Source organism: Marmota marmota, unplaced genomic scaffold, assembly GCF_001458135.2.
Source record: "Marmota marmota marmota unplaced genomic scaffold, marMar, whole genome shotgun sequence".
NCBI lineage: Eukaryota > Metazoa > Chordata > Mammalia > Rodentia > Sciuridae > Marmota > Marmota marmota.
In genome coordinates this window covers 14,827,118-14,842,592 of record NW_026000037.1, presented here as the reverse complement: position 1 = coordinate 14,842,592, position 15,475 = coordinate 14,827,118, and the positions used below count along the sequence as shown (strand labels likewise).

At 33.9% G+C, this 15,475-nt stretch overlaps 1 protein-coding gene across 3 annotated transcripts in view; it reads right to left on the bottom strand.

The window, feature by feature from the left end:
- Naa15 (N-alpha-acetyltransferase 15, NatA auxiliary subunit) overlaps window positions 1–15,475 on the bottom strand; it is a 94,869-nt gene that overhangs the window by 31,003 nt on the left and 48,391 nt on the right. For all 3 annotated transcript variants that reach the window (XM_048812078.1, XM_015479050.2, XM_048812080.1), the window contains 7 exons: window positions 13,674–13,831; window positions 12,242–12,376; window positions 10,957–11,110; window positions 5,378–5,497; window positions 3,816–3,911; window positions 3,573–3,679; window positions 2,245–2,317 (listed from right to left, as the gene is read on the bottom strand). In XM_048812078.1, the coding sequence (XP_048668035.1) occupies window positions 2,245–2,317; window positions 3,573–3,679; window positions 3,816–3,911; window positions 5,378–5,497; window positions 10,957–11,110; window positions 12,242–12,376; window positions 13,674–13,831 (843 nt within the window). The remainder of the gene's footprint in view (window positions 1–2,244; window positions 2,318–3,572; window positions 3,680–3,815; window positions 3,912–5,377; window positions 5,498–10,956; window positions 11,111–12,241; window positions 12,377–13,673; window positions 13,832–15,475) is intronic.

Here is a 15,475-nt window from a genome sequence, read left to right as displayed (position 1 = left end):
GGGGGGGGAATCAAAAGAAATTCCCCAGTAATATGAGGTTTAAAAAAACAAACGAAAAAGACTACTTGAGTTTCTATCTAATGCATTTAACTGTATGTATGTTTGTGATGCAGTTATTTTGAATTTTGGTGGTATTCTTAGTAACCTAATATTATACTGAACATACAAAGATGAATTATTTAGTCTGAATAAAAACTATATCCAAAAATGAGATAACATGTTTAAAAAAACCTTATATTTTAGTTCATGATTTAATATACTCCCCCAAAAATGTGTGGGTTGTATATTTAAATTACACACTAAAATTTTTTTTAAACTCAAAATTTCTAAAACTTGGGAACTGTTATTTGCTTTCAAATAAAGCAATATACTGCTTATTTTCTTCCTACTAAAAGCAAGATGGCTCAGTGGACAAACAATAGGAGTGGAACTCACCAACTCCCGATCTGATAGATCTGCAACAAAAGTGCTGCATATTCTTGGGCATGTCATTGAACCTCTTCCACATTTGTAAAATATGTAGGAAATTGCTGATAATCAAAGGAACATCATGATGATTAACCAATGAAACCATGGTAACGCCTTTTAAAAAGTACTATTAAGATTAATCTGAGACTTAGAAACAATGACCAACTTATGCAATGCACACCCCAGGTTCCATATTGGGCTTTCACAGTATAGAAACCAGAGGTCCTGGAAAAACAATGATTCCAGATCTTCAGTGGCAGTGTACAAGATAAACTACAGTATCTTGTCACATCAAATAGCAAAAAAGCTACCAATTACTACCATGGCACGAGAAGGATAAAACCACTTGAGATTGGAAATATCAAGTGTGTTTAAAATCCACAAGTTCATAATTTTTAAATTTTTATTTGCCATCTCCAAAAGATGCTACTGAACCAATTCATTCTTTTCCAAATTGGTACAGAACCAAAAAAAAAAAAAAAAAGGTAGACGAGAAAAAAACGTTATTATCATGATTTTCCTATACAATCTGAAATACTAGGTAAGCAGAAAAGAAATGAAACTTCTCTTTTAATCACAAGATATGCCTACTGATGGAAGAATACGCCACCTATAAAATAATCTTGGCTTGCCCCTCTGATGATTAAAAAAAATAAAGATAAAAGCAAAACAACCATAATAGAGTATCACATCTAATCAAACCTCAAGCCAGACCTATGTATTAGAAGGTTCTGCAATAACAGAAATGTTCTATATCTGCCCTGTCCAATTTGGTAGGCAGTATCTATTGTACAGCACTTGAAATGTACTGTTACTGAGGAACTGAATTTTGTTTAATTTTTAAAAAGTGCAAATAGTCACTGTGGCTAATGGCTACCATATTAAACAACTCTATATCCAACCACCAACTTACAGAAAATTCAGAGGACAAAAGAACAATGTGCTAAAATGTAGGGGTACATTCAAAACCTAGACTAAGAAAACACAAAAATTTTCTTCAACAAAAAATTTATAGTAAATTATAAACCTTATCTGGATCTACATTCAGACAAACTTTAAAAAGTATGGAAAAAAGAAATATAATGGGAAATGTGAATATGGACTGGATAGTTTATGTAAATAAAGCATTAATTTCTTTTTTTTTTTTTTTCATAGTACTGGGGATTTACCCAGGGGTGCTTTGACACTAGCCCCGTTTTATTTTTTTTCTTTTGAGATAATTTGCCAAGGTTGGCCTTGAACTTGCAGTCCACCTGCCTCAGTCTCCAGAGCTGCTGGGATTATAAGCATGTGCCACAGCACCTGGGTGAAAGTATTAATTTTCAATCATGATAATAGTAATTACAGGATATTTTAAGTTCTTTATCTTTAAACATACTGAAATATTCACAAATGAAATGTGAGTTTCAGATTTATTTCAGAATATAAGAACAGAAGGAAGTAGGTAAGACTATAAATGAATAAGACGAATACATTTGGACATGAATTTAAAATTACTGAAGTTGAGTGATGTATAGGAAGGACATTTACATTATTACCTCTAGTTTTATTGAGGTTTTAAATTTTACATAAACTTTTCCCAATAAACCAATATGAATCTCTTCTAACAAAATATCGTTACACAATGTACAAATTAACGGTTCTTCATTATAGTAGGAAAAATATTGTAATGTACCATGTTTGTAACAAATAATTAATACTGACCTTCTGATTAAGAAGTTCATAATGTATTAAGAATTTCAAGGTGTTTTTAAAAGGCAAAGCTTAGGCACTTACCATTGGGGTTAAATAAACGGCAGCTTTTTAGAGAGGTTTCATAACCTACTACTAATTCTTCTATGATTGCCACCTAAAGTATAAACACATAAGCACACTTTAATAGAAAAAATACGTGGTTACCACTCATGAAAAATTTGCTATTTACTAATGAAGACTAAATAAACACACTCACCTTTATAAATATCTTACCCTCTGAGTAAAAATTTGAAAATGTAAGTAATATATTTGTGAGCTACACATTAAGCTCTAACTTTTTTAAAAAAACTTATTGGTAAACTCCTTTTCCCTGGTAGAAAATAAAGCATCAGCTGAACCAGAAATCAGGAAAGGCAACACTGTATATGATTTATATCTTGAATCATTTTTATCTCAAATCACATAAATAACACCCACGAGTAACATTTGTTCTTTAAGAATCAAGAATTAAACAGTATGTGAAAAGAGAAGTTTCCATAAGTAGATGGTTGTGTTCAACTGTCACTTTCATAATCCAGGAGAGAACATTAGTTGAAAGTGAAACAGAACACTGGGGCATCTGAGGCCCAGGAGAACAAGTGGCTATCCAGGTGTGATTTCTCCAGAGTCTGGACTGTTCTACCTTTTCCTGGCTTCCTGAGAGATCTTGAATATTCTTATTTCATTCATTCTCTTCTTTAAGCTGAACAAGGTTACATTTTTATGGACTTGATTTGTGCAAGGAAAAGAGAAATAAAGCCCATAACTTCAGTCTTTCAATAAAGACTGGCAATGCAAGCTATAGTACATGGTTATTCATATTTAATTTGTTTCATTTCTCTGATTCTTTTCAATATATTTTGTTTTTAATCCAACTAACATGTTTTGCTTGCACTTGCAAGCAAATTAATGTAAATTAAGATTAAAACACCCTCTAAATAAGCATTTTGAATCTTACAACACAGTGCTGAAAAGAGTAAGTTAACTCACTGGGGACAGTAAATAACTCTTCTGACAATTTTTTTTTTCTCTACCAAATAAAAATCAGAAAATTACTAAGCTAAAATAGGTTTTAAAAAAATCACTTCTGACTTCTGAAATAAATAAGGATTAGAGAAAATGTTGGAGAAATCACTATTTTATCAACTTTTTATAACCCACACTGATTCATGAACTTATTAGCAAAAACATAGGAAAGAAAACAAGCACTGAGTTACCAAAGAGAAAAAGGAATTAAAAGGCACAGAGGCATTCAAATTGCAAACTAAGAAGACTGATAGCAGATTCACAACAGGGATAATCAAGACTCAATCATTGTAAATACTGAATAAAGACATGACACTAAAAGAAAACATTGTATTTTATTTTACCTTTTCTTTATCTTTGTATAAGGACCTCAAAGTATTGAAGACTGGTGGACAACCTTTGCTGAAATTCATCCTTAGGAACTTATCCAAACATTCTTTAAACTTTTCACCTTGGAAGAGAAAAATCCTGTTGGCTTACATTTGCCCAGAGACACAACTCTAACAAAGCATACCTTAATCTTCATTTACATACTCATGCTTAAAACCAACAGCATTTTCATGCCTTTGCCATTATTCTCAACTTACCAGATAAAAAGTTTAATGGCAGCCTTCTTGGCACCAGTCCCCTGGGATATTTAGTCCAGGCTTCCTCATATATTTTTAGCCGTTCTAACATATTAGCTGTGAAAAAGAAAACTTGATTTTGTATGTAATTATAAATTACACATTTTTATGGCAAATTTTAAGTTTCTCACAGTAATTAAAATATGTAACAAGACAATTTGAAGATGAGAAGAAAATTTATTTGTAATCTTGCCACCTAAATATATTGTCATTTAAAAATATTTATATCCAGTAATTTATTTCATATCTTAAATACCTAGAACTATACAGTATAATTTTCTTTATCCCATTCTCACTTAGGTACGCTTTCAAAATCTGAGAGCTTTACTTAGTACTGAAAAGGTTTCACTACTGTGTCCCCCTAATGTTGCTTCTCCACTGTTTATCTTCAACCCTCTAACTGCTCTCCTTTGATCTCTCCAGAGCTTTTGGACCAATCCCCTCTCTTACATTTCTCCCTACTTATTTTATGTTTTTTCTTCTACTCTCAGTGCAAACATAAATAGGCTTTCCTCAGTTTAATCTTTCATTTCACTACTTTTTCTCAGCTGTGACCTCTCTTATATTCAGCCTATTAAGATTTTTATTTCAATTAATAGGCTTTTCATTTCCTAGATTCCTAATGAGTACTTTCACATGACTATTCATGTTTCATGGCTGCAATGCCCTCTATTCATCTTAAATTCCTCCACCATCTCTACTCTCCCTTTTGTAGTCACTGTTAATTACTATCCAGTGCTGGTGTTCCCATGATAGTCTGAGAATCTTTGTTACAAAGTATCTGTAGTCAGGTTTCTCTTCTATACATCAATGGTAATAAGAATGGCTCACTTGAGGGAAATAGCTTCATATTATATCATTTTGCTAGGAATCCTGCCTATTTGTTTCTGGGCCTATCTCCACAAGTGGACACCATTTTGGGAAAGAGGAAGTTGGGGGAGAGGCCACAAACAGGGTTTCTGGAACCAAGTTTATCTGAGTGATGGAAATTTTATCTGTCTTTCTACAAAGGAACAATACTGCTCATTCAGCAAGGCTATATGCATATGACACTGGGAGGCTCTTCTGTTGTAGCCACAGTTTACCACACAGATTATGCTTTCTTTGCATCTTTCCTTAAGGAAAACATCTCCATTTCTGTCAACTGAAATTTCCATTTCAGGGCTGAGTTTGTAGTTCAGTGGTGGAGCACTTGCCTAGCATGCAAGAGGCACTGGGTTCAATCCTCAGTACCACACAAAAACAAATAAATAAAAGTAAAGGCATTGTGTCCATCTACAACTAAAAATATATCTATTAAAAAAAAAAATTCCCTTTCATGATTTTGAGGCTACTGTGCATTTGTGAGTTCTTTAAAATTGAGATGTTTTCAATCAATTTGTAGCAGAAACAAGATTTTAGGACATGCTCAATTTGTCATATGAAATGGAAGTATGCAATGTACTTTTGAACCAACTCTTAACAGTTATTTTTCTAGTACGTTAACAAAAGAAGCAATTAAAACTTAGTATTAACAACTCTACCTGGCTTCAGTGCTTTTTCTAAGCCTTTGTAATAGGCCCAGTTCTCAGGATTTCGCTCTTGTAATCCTCTATAAACATCAGCAGCATCTTCCAAGCGACACAATTGCAACAGAAGTTCCCCTGATTATTTAAGGAAAAAAAAAAAAAAAAGCTAAGAAAAATCTTCAAATTTTTTTTTGAACTTTTCCTCAAAAATTTCTCTTAAAACCTTATTATAAATCAATGTTGAGAAATGGATAGATTTGTTATCCTTCTGGAAGTCCCATCTCCCTCCAAGAAGACTATTTATCATGTAATTTTATTATCTCCTTCTTAGAAGTCTACATTATTTAGAAATGCCATTTTTAAAAATAATGTTATTATATTTTTTACAACTTTATTTATTTTTATGTGGTGCTGAGGATCAAACCCAGTGCCTCACACATGCTAGGCTAGCGCTCTGAGCTACAATTCTAGCCCTAGAAATGCCATTTTCTTCAGATCCTCTATTTATTCAGGGAAGACTGTCCAAACTCAGGCCACATTCCCATGTTAACTGAACACCTATCACCAAACCACCATCTTCCTCAACTATTCCTAATATCTTAAGAAAAACTTTGAGGCTGTGGCTCAGGGGCAGAGCACATGCCTAGCATGTGTGAGGCACTGGGTTTGATGCTTGCACCATGTATAAGTAAATAAAATAAAGGTCCATCTACAACTTTAAAAGAATTAAAAAAAAAAGAACTTTGACATCTAAATCAATAACCCAATTTAATACCCTGTCCTCATGATCCCTTAATCAACTACAAAACAATTCTATGGTAGCAATCCATAACAACCTGACCACATTCAAAATCACCTGGCCTAGCTGGAAGCAGTGGTACACACTTATAATCCCAGTGGACCAGGAGGCTGAGGCAAGAGGATTGCATGCTCAAGGCCAGCCTCATCAACTTAATGATGCCCTAAGCAACTTAGTGAGACCCTATCTCAAAATTAAAAAAATAAAAATAAAAATAAAAAATAAGTTAAAAGAAGGGAATGTGGTTCAGAGTGGTTATGCATCTCTGGGTTCAATCCCAGGTACCAAAAAAAGCCCCATTAGTCTTTATATTTTTATCTCTTCCAACAACCAAATAAGCATCCTGCTTTAAGCTTAACTATCTCTCTCTTATCTAATTTTACTCCAATCCCAAACCATTCCCTTTTCTTTAAGCATATTAGCAAATTATAGACTCAATGCTTGCCTTCCCCCAGCTATAATAAATCATTCCCTGAATAACATTAGCAGTAACAAGCATCAAAACTATCTCAAAACTAGGCTTCCATTATTTACTTCACACCACACTAAAGACTGGATAATTCCAAATGTTTGTTGAACAATTTCTCATGGAAGGAAGCAAGTTAGATGAATAAAGAGAGACAATAGTTGGAATGGAAATACATGAGCTCCAAAGTCACATGAACATCTGACACTACTCAGGATTGTTTTCCCATACTATTTATCAGCTTCCATTCACCAAAGGTATTATTTTCAAACTATTATTTCACCCTTCCATTCTTCACTTCCATCAGGTAATTAAAAACAAACTGAATATTCACTTTGCATTTTAAATGTTGTATATTAACTAATTAAATTCTCAGAACTTTTTTTTTTTTTTTAAATATTTATTTATTTTTTTAGTTATCGGCAGACACAACAACTTTGTTGGTATGTGGTGCTGAGGATCGAACCCCGGCCGCACGCGTGCCAGGCGAGCACGCTACCGCTTGAGCCACATCCCCAACCCAAATTCTCAGAACTTTATGAAGTAAGTTACTATTTTTTTCATCATTTTTAAAGCAGAGAACTTAAGTAAACCTGTGAAGGATATTTCAAAGAGTATTGGTAACCAGAATTTGAACCCAAGCAATTTAGCTAAAATAATTCATATCCCTAACATCCATACCAGTGGTTTTCAACCAGGGTACCTTTTGGCACTATCTAAAGAAATTTTGGTTGTCATACTGGGGTGATGGGTCTAAAGGGAAGAAGCTAGGGATGCTGCTAAATATCTATAATGCACACAAGCAATCTCCACCCCCAATAACTCAAGCTCATAATATCAACAATACAAGCTGGCAAAGTCTACTCTATATTAATCAAAGATCAACTTCACTGCAAACATAAAAAATAACCTGCAATTTTACTACTCTACATTGCATCCACCCTCATTTCCTCCCCATAAACTCCTCCCACCTTTTTAGTATGGAGGGAACTCTGAATTAATGATATAAGGAGTGGGGATATAGCTCAGCAGTAGAGTACTTGCCTAGCGTATTCGAGGCTCTGGGTTGAATCCTGAGTTCCACACACGTGTGCATACGCATACATACACACACAAAGGAATTAACTATAAAACATTTTACCTATCTTTGCCCACTCATCAACTTCAGGAAGTTCCAAGTGATCTTTATCATCTCATTCTCTCCCCTCAATCACCACCACTAACAATAATGCCTTTGCAGCTAGAATAAGTCCACTTTCAGCTTCCTTCTCTTTATATACCTGTCCCAAACCTAACAACATATATTTTGTGGAAAAGCTGAGTGCCTTGTTTCTCTTTCATGTAGAAAATGGAAGCAATGATAAGAAAACTCCCAAATACCTCTACTTCTACACGTGCTTGTCCATGTACAACCATCTTTGTTACTAGGGATAAACTATTCATACGTACTTTTAAAGTTCATCTTTCAAATTATCTACAAGATCACATCCCCTCTACATTATCAAGTATTCTTTTGTTTCATTTCCCAATCAGCACAAATACATGCTACAAAAAAGAAACCTTTAGATCCTTACAATATTTCATCTACACCACCCCACTGTTTCCTATACAACAAATCCTTCTGAGTCACTTGTGCTTAACAATTTCAATTCCTCTACTCTCACTTTCATTTGAAAAGATCTGATATTAGGGCTTTTATTACCTTCCTCCCAAATGTTCAGATTATGTGTTTGTTAAGATCACTAACAAATTCCAAACTGCTAAAATCCATGGGTCAATTCTGAGTCAGAATCTAATTTGACCTATCTACTATTCTTCCTCAATAATAAAATTATTAACAGGAATGAAGAAAATATTATGCTTCAAATTACCTTGAAAACTATGAAGTATTTCTACTAAGAAACTGAGGTCCAAGCCTTGTTCCTGGTAACCAACAAAAAGAACTTGTGATCTATTTTTTCCAGACTTCTGATCTTTCCATCATGTCAGACTTCCTTTATTTTTTTTTTGTTTATTTATTTATATATGACAGCGGAATGCATTGCAATTCTTATTACACATATCGAGCACAATTTTTCATATCTCTGGTTATATACAATTCATGTCTTCATACCTGCACTTTGCATAATAATGATCATCACGGTCCATTGTCATTAATAACCCTATGCCCCTCCCTTCCCCTCCAACCCCTCTGCCCTATCTAGAGTTCGTCTATTCCTCCCATGCTCTCTCCCCCTATCCCACTATGAATCAGCCACTTTATATTAAAGAAAATATTTGGCATTTGGTTTTTTGGGATTGGCTAACTTCACTTAGTATTATATTCTCTAACTCCATCCATTTACCTGCAAATACCATGATTTTATTCTTTTATTGCTGAGTAATGTTCCATTGTATATATATGCTGAGTGACGTTCCATTGTGTGTACACACACACACACACACACACACATATACAATGTTCCATTGTATATATATGTATATATATATCCTTTCATCTACTGAAGGGCATCTAGGTTGGTTCCACAGTTTAGCTATTGTGAACTGTGCTGCTATAAACATTGATGTGGCTGTGTCCCTGTAGTATGCTGTTTTTAAGTCCTTTGAGTATACTAATCTCTAGGGTATATAAAGAACTCAAAAAGCTAAACATCAAAAAAACAAATAACCCAATTAATAAATGGGCCAAGGACCTGAACAGACACTTCTCAGAAGATGATATATAATCAATCAACAAATATATTAAAAAATGTTCATTATCACTAACAATTAGAGAAATGCAATCAAACCACTCTAAGATTTCACCTCACTCCAGTCAGAATGGCAGCTATTATGAAGACAAACAACAATGATTGTTGGCAAGGATGTGGGGAAAAAGGTACAGTCATACACTGCTGGTGGAGTCCCACCAGCCAACTGGTACAGCCAATATGGAAAGCAGTATGGAGATTTCTTGGAAAATTGAGAATGGAACCACCATTTGATCCAGCTATCCCTCTCCTCGGTCTATACCCAAAAGACCTCCTCCCTTTATAACCCATAGAAAACTAAGGGATGATCAATTCAAATTAAAGTGGGCTATCCTGGACCTACAGTTCACTCAGGAGCTTCAGATGTCCAGTTTTTCTTGCCAGGAGCATTACCCTCTGACAAAAGTTTACCTGCGAGCAAATAATGACTATACTTACTACGCACATAGATTCTATAGTTTTATAGTGTCTTAACTTCAAAGTGAATCAAAGAAATGTGAAAACAGCAAGCATAAGTTCCCCCAAACAGCCAGGGCAAAGCAACACTTTAGATGGTATTCTTAAAAATTTATGGGGGTAGAAAGGATAGTAGAATTAGACATTATTGCTCTATGTGCCTATATGATTACATGACCTGTTAACTCTACATCAAATACAACCAGAGAATGAGAAATTACACTTCATTTATGTATGACGTGTCAAGATGCATTCTACTGCCATGTATAACTAATTAGAATAAAAAAATTATTTTTTAAAAATTTTTAAAAAATATTTGTCTTTTCAATTACTTATTCTTCTATCATATTTTACAATCATGTCTTCAACTTCTAAAAACGTGGGCCTCCTTTTTTTTCCTTGACCCTCTAATAAATAGCAGCACAGGAACCATTTATTCAGGGATTGACCCACCTCCATCACAAACTACACATATAAACCCAAACCTTGTTTCCTTTCCTTCCAGAATTAATGTTCTTTTTACTCCCTCAAAGACATTCATGTTAACCATAAAGACACCCAGGAATGTTCTATATACATTTCAGTGAATACCAATTTTTCAATATGTGTTACTGGCAATTAAGAAATCTGGCACACACCACCTCCACTGTAGTTTTGCTAATAAGCTGTTTCTAAGGTAGTTAATCCTGTATCTTATAATTGCTTCCTATGTTCTGTGTTTAAACCCTGTAATAATTTTGAATCTCTGTATTTATGAAAAGATACTTTAAGAGAGTGGAGCATGCCTGTGATACCAGCTATACCCCAATGAGGCTGGAAGATCAGTTAAGCTCAGGAGTTTGAAACTAGGTTGGCCACACAGGGAGACCCTGTCTCAAAAACATCAGTAAAACACAAAAATGGATGCTTTGTTGACTTATTTCATTCAACTAATTTTTAATTGCAATTTCCCCAATATTAACGATATCCATTAAGTATATATTTTACCACAAATTATTTAACGTACACAATCATTAGATTTTACATCATCAAAAAGTTGAACTACACTCAGCTATCAGCTGATGACTATTCAGCCTTGCTCTTCGACATAATATTAAAATAAATGATGTTCTTTTAAAAATACCTTTGGTTTCTTCTACAGCAAGTTTATCACAAATCTGCTTTTCATAGGTACAAAGATGTTCCAAGGCTTCTCTATAGAGACCTGCTTCCCGAAGAACTTGATTTTGATATAAAAGGAGTTCGCTATATTCATAATCCACTTTATCAGGGGATGTCTGTACATGGACATAAGGAATACTAACAGTAAGAATTTTGTTTTCCTATTAGAAAATAATTTGTATACTCAAAAATATAAAAAGTCAAAGGATAACAGCTATTTGATAAATCATATTTTTAAAAAATTACTCAAAATATCTGTCTATGAAGCAATTAAGTAAACAGAAACAATATTAGTTTATAATAAATTGAATAAAAAGAACAATCTATTAGTTCTTATGTACATTAAATAAATATGGAAGAGGGGAAAGATCTTAACAAGAAATGCCTAATAATAAATCTAGGTAAGAGAGTAATTGATTCAGGTAATAATCATAACCAATAAATGATAAAATTAGTGATGAAAGTTTGATGAGAAAAAGCTATTCAGTTTCAAATTGTTTAATAAATTCAAACAGAGGATAAAACTCAACTTTATAGTTGCAGGTACCACCTTAACATAGAAATCAAATGGAAAAAAGAGCCGTCATGTGTCTCTCAATCTGATCAACAGAGAAGGATTCATTATTATGTCTAAAGTTTCCTACCAAAAATGCATAATTATATCTAATGAGAAAATATTTTTTAAAAACCCCAAAGTAAGGAACATTCTACAAAAGCACTGCCTGTACTCTTCAAAAATATCAATGTCATGAAATACTAAGAACATTTTTAAAACTATTTCAGATTAAAGAGACTGAAGAAAAATGATAACTAGATGCCAGATATGATTCCAAAGTGGGAATGAGGAAAAAACTGGTAGAAAGAATACAAAAAGCAGTAAATTTTCAATATGGGCTATAACTTAGATAATAACAATTAATGTCCAACCATCTCTGCATAAGTACCTACAGAACTGACAATTATAGAGTTATTCCTGGGAAAGGCACACTGAAGCACTGAGGGATAAAGAGCATGATGTCTGTAATTACTCTCAAATGTTTAAGGAAGAAAATGCAAATAGAGATGCAGGTCAGAGATTTAAAAGTAAATTCATCAAATATTAGCATTAGATAATGTGAATGAACTTCTATATAAAGTTCTTTGAATTATACCTGCAACTTTTCTCTAAGTATAAAACTATTTCAAAATAAAAACAATTCTTTCAGTTATATTTAGAATCAGACTAGTGACTGTTTTCTTGTTATTACCTGTTGGGTTTTCCTAAATTCTTCTAAAATCTTTGCTGCCATTTCATAATCTTCTAATAAATGGTAAGCAATAGCATAACCAATCCATGATGCTCTCTGTGCAGGCCGAAGCTGAAGTAACTGATACCGTGTTTCCTTCAAGGGGAAAAAAGTTTTTCTTAGGTTTACAGTTCAGATAGATGCACCTTTAAAAGACCACATGAATTTACCCCACAACACTATGTATTTTGCTACAAAATGCTAGAAATGGTGATAGAAAATAGTTTGAAACATCCATATTGTATAGCTTTGAACTAAGCACTATGAAGCCTCCAGGCTATGACTTTTTTTAAAAAAAGAGCCACACACAGTGGCACACACTTATAATCTCAGCTCTTTGGGAGACTGAGGCACAAGAATCACAAATTCAAAGCTAGCCTCAGCAATTTAGTTAGATCCTGTCACAAAATTTTTTAAAAAGGGTTAAGGATGTGGATCAGTAATAAAGTGCCCTTGGGTTCAATCTCCAGTACCAGATTTAAAAAAAAAAAAAATTAAAGACCAGATATCCTTTTTTATTTCCAAATCTATCCACTTCAAGAACTAAGACAGGATAATAACAATAGTACAAAGGAAAAAAATTATTCAAAAATTCTTCAGAGGGCTGGGGATGTGGCTCAAGCAGTAGCGCACTCGCCTGGCATGCGTGCGGCCTGGGTTCGATCCTCAGCACCACATACAAAGATGCTGTGTCCGCCGAAAACTAAAAAATAAATATTAAAAAATTCTCTCTCTCCCCCTCTCTTTAAAAAAAAAAAAAAAAATTCTTCAGAAAATAAAGTTCCCAACTACTAAATGAAGATATATAGAGAGAAAGCTCAGCAGGTACAACAACAAAAAAAGAAAAGAAAAAAAAAATATGAAAGAGTTAGGAACAAACTAAATTCAAGACTAACTTAAGGGCTAAAACTAAAACTAAAGCATGACATGGTGGTGTGTAACTCGGGAGGCTAGACCAAGAGGACTTCCCCACATACAATCCAAGAAAAGTAAATTCAAACTACAAAAAAAGGTTATTCTCAAGGAACGTAAAAAGAGAAGGAAAACAAAGTTGACTTTCCAGGAAATGTGGAAAGGCAGCTGAGGATGTTGCTTAGCATGCATGAGGCCCTGGATTCAATCCCCAGCACAACAAAAAAGGAAAGGAGTGGGGTGCGAAATAGTAAGTATGAGTTAAGAGTTACAACATGTTAGCACCAGTCAAAGGACTGGACTTATTTTTTTAATGAATTGATTAAATCAGCCTGACAAGAAAATAAAGTCAGATTTTAAGATGTACCTGTTCTAAATTGGGGGGGGGGGTCAATTTAAATTCTTTTCAAAAATGAAGTCCTTAAAGTTCTAAAGAACAGTATTTTCCTCTTAGAATAAAAAAATTCTGTAGTTTACTTACCCTGTAACCCTCAAGATCTCGCATTTGAATCTGTAGTAAGGAAAGGTCCCTCAAGATTTGAAGATTGTCTTTATCCCATTTTAGTGCATTTCTGTAACATTTAATGGCTTCATCATACTTCTTGTCTGACCTCTGAAGAAGGCCATAAACATGCCAACCTAAAGAACTCAGTTAAGGATACAAACTACAATTCAAGAAACAGTGTTCCAAATGATTCTCGGAGAAACTTGGAAACCTACAACCACTGGTAAAAATTAACTTGAAAAAAGGTGCAGAGAAGAATACAAAGATAAAAGGGAGTTAATACAATGGAAAGGAGCACAGCATTTGGAACCAGAGGAAAGTAGGCCTACCCTGCCTTATTATCACTCACCTTGCACAAGTTAATTTCTATAAGTTTGCTTATTAAAAAATGTAAATGGATATAATAAGAGTGAAGCATAGTAGTGATGACTAAATGTGATAACTATAAGGGTTCAGTATCTGGTACAAACTCAATGAATACATATAATAAATAAAGGAATTATCTTTATTATTAAAAGGAAAAAGAAGCCAGGCCTCCATGGTATATAATTATACAATATCACGTAGATTTTTCTTTGGCTAACAAATGATATACTTAGCACAGTAAAAAGTTCCTAAAAGTCAACCACATATAATATTAAATCATTCATTCATTTAATAATTATTAAGAAGTCTTAATAATTAGGGTGTAGGTGAACAAAACACTTGAAATTTTGCTAAATATTTTAGCTATTAAAATTGTTAAGCTCACAAAATAGGTACAAAAATATTTGCCAAAGTTTATTTAAAATATAACAACACACAATTTTTCTCCATCTTCCCTCATCCATTTCTTTTATATATATATGTAAATTTTTTTTTAGTTGTATATGGACATAATATCTTTATTTATTTATTTTTATGTGGTGCTGAGGATCGATCCCAGTGCCTCACACATGCCAGGCAAGTGCTCTACCACTGAGCCACAACCCCAGCCACCCTCATCCATTTCTATTTGATCCCAAAGATCACATTTTCCTTAATGAAATAAAATTTGTTTTGCATTTCATCACCGTCTTTATACCATCACAATGAGGTGGGTGAAATTATCCCCATTTTGCACATGAGGAAACTGAACCCTAATATCACACAGAAAGCACAGTTGCATTTCAAATCTACATGAAGTACATTATAGTCCAAGCCTGTATTCCAAAGCCTGGGCTTTGAACTATATGCTACTGTGTCTAATATTACTTATTATACACACACTCTCTCTTTTATTTTTCTCTAAAATTATGATCATGATAAAGCTGCATGGTGCCTTAGTCCAGTCAGACTGCTATAATAATATAGCTAGACACAGTAATCTATAAACAACAAGACACTTATTGTTCATAGTTATGGAGGCCATGAAGTCCGAGATAAAGCAAATTCAGCATTTGGTGAGGCTTGTTCTCACTTCATAAACAGCTCCTTCTAGCTGTGTCATCACATGACCAAAGAGTTTCTGCTGGCCTCTTTTATAAGGGCACTAATCCCATATTTGAAGGCTCCACTCTCTTGACCTTTTCACCTTCCAAACCATTACACTGGTAGTTAGATTTCAATTATGAATCCGGGGAGACACAAACATTCAACAATTTCTCCTCCCCCTTTTTTAAGAGTAGGAAGAGCTTTCATAGACATTTTTAAATGCAAATCCCATTTATATGTGAGACAGATATACTGTTAAAACATGGTGGGTCCAGATGAACACGTTGGTGCACTCTTGTAATCCAAGCAACTCAAGAGGATGAGGC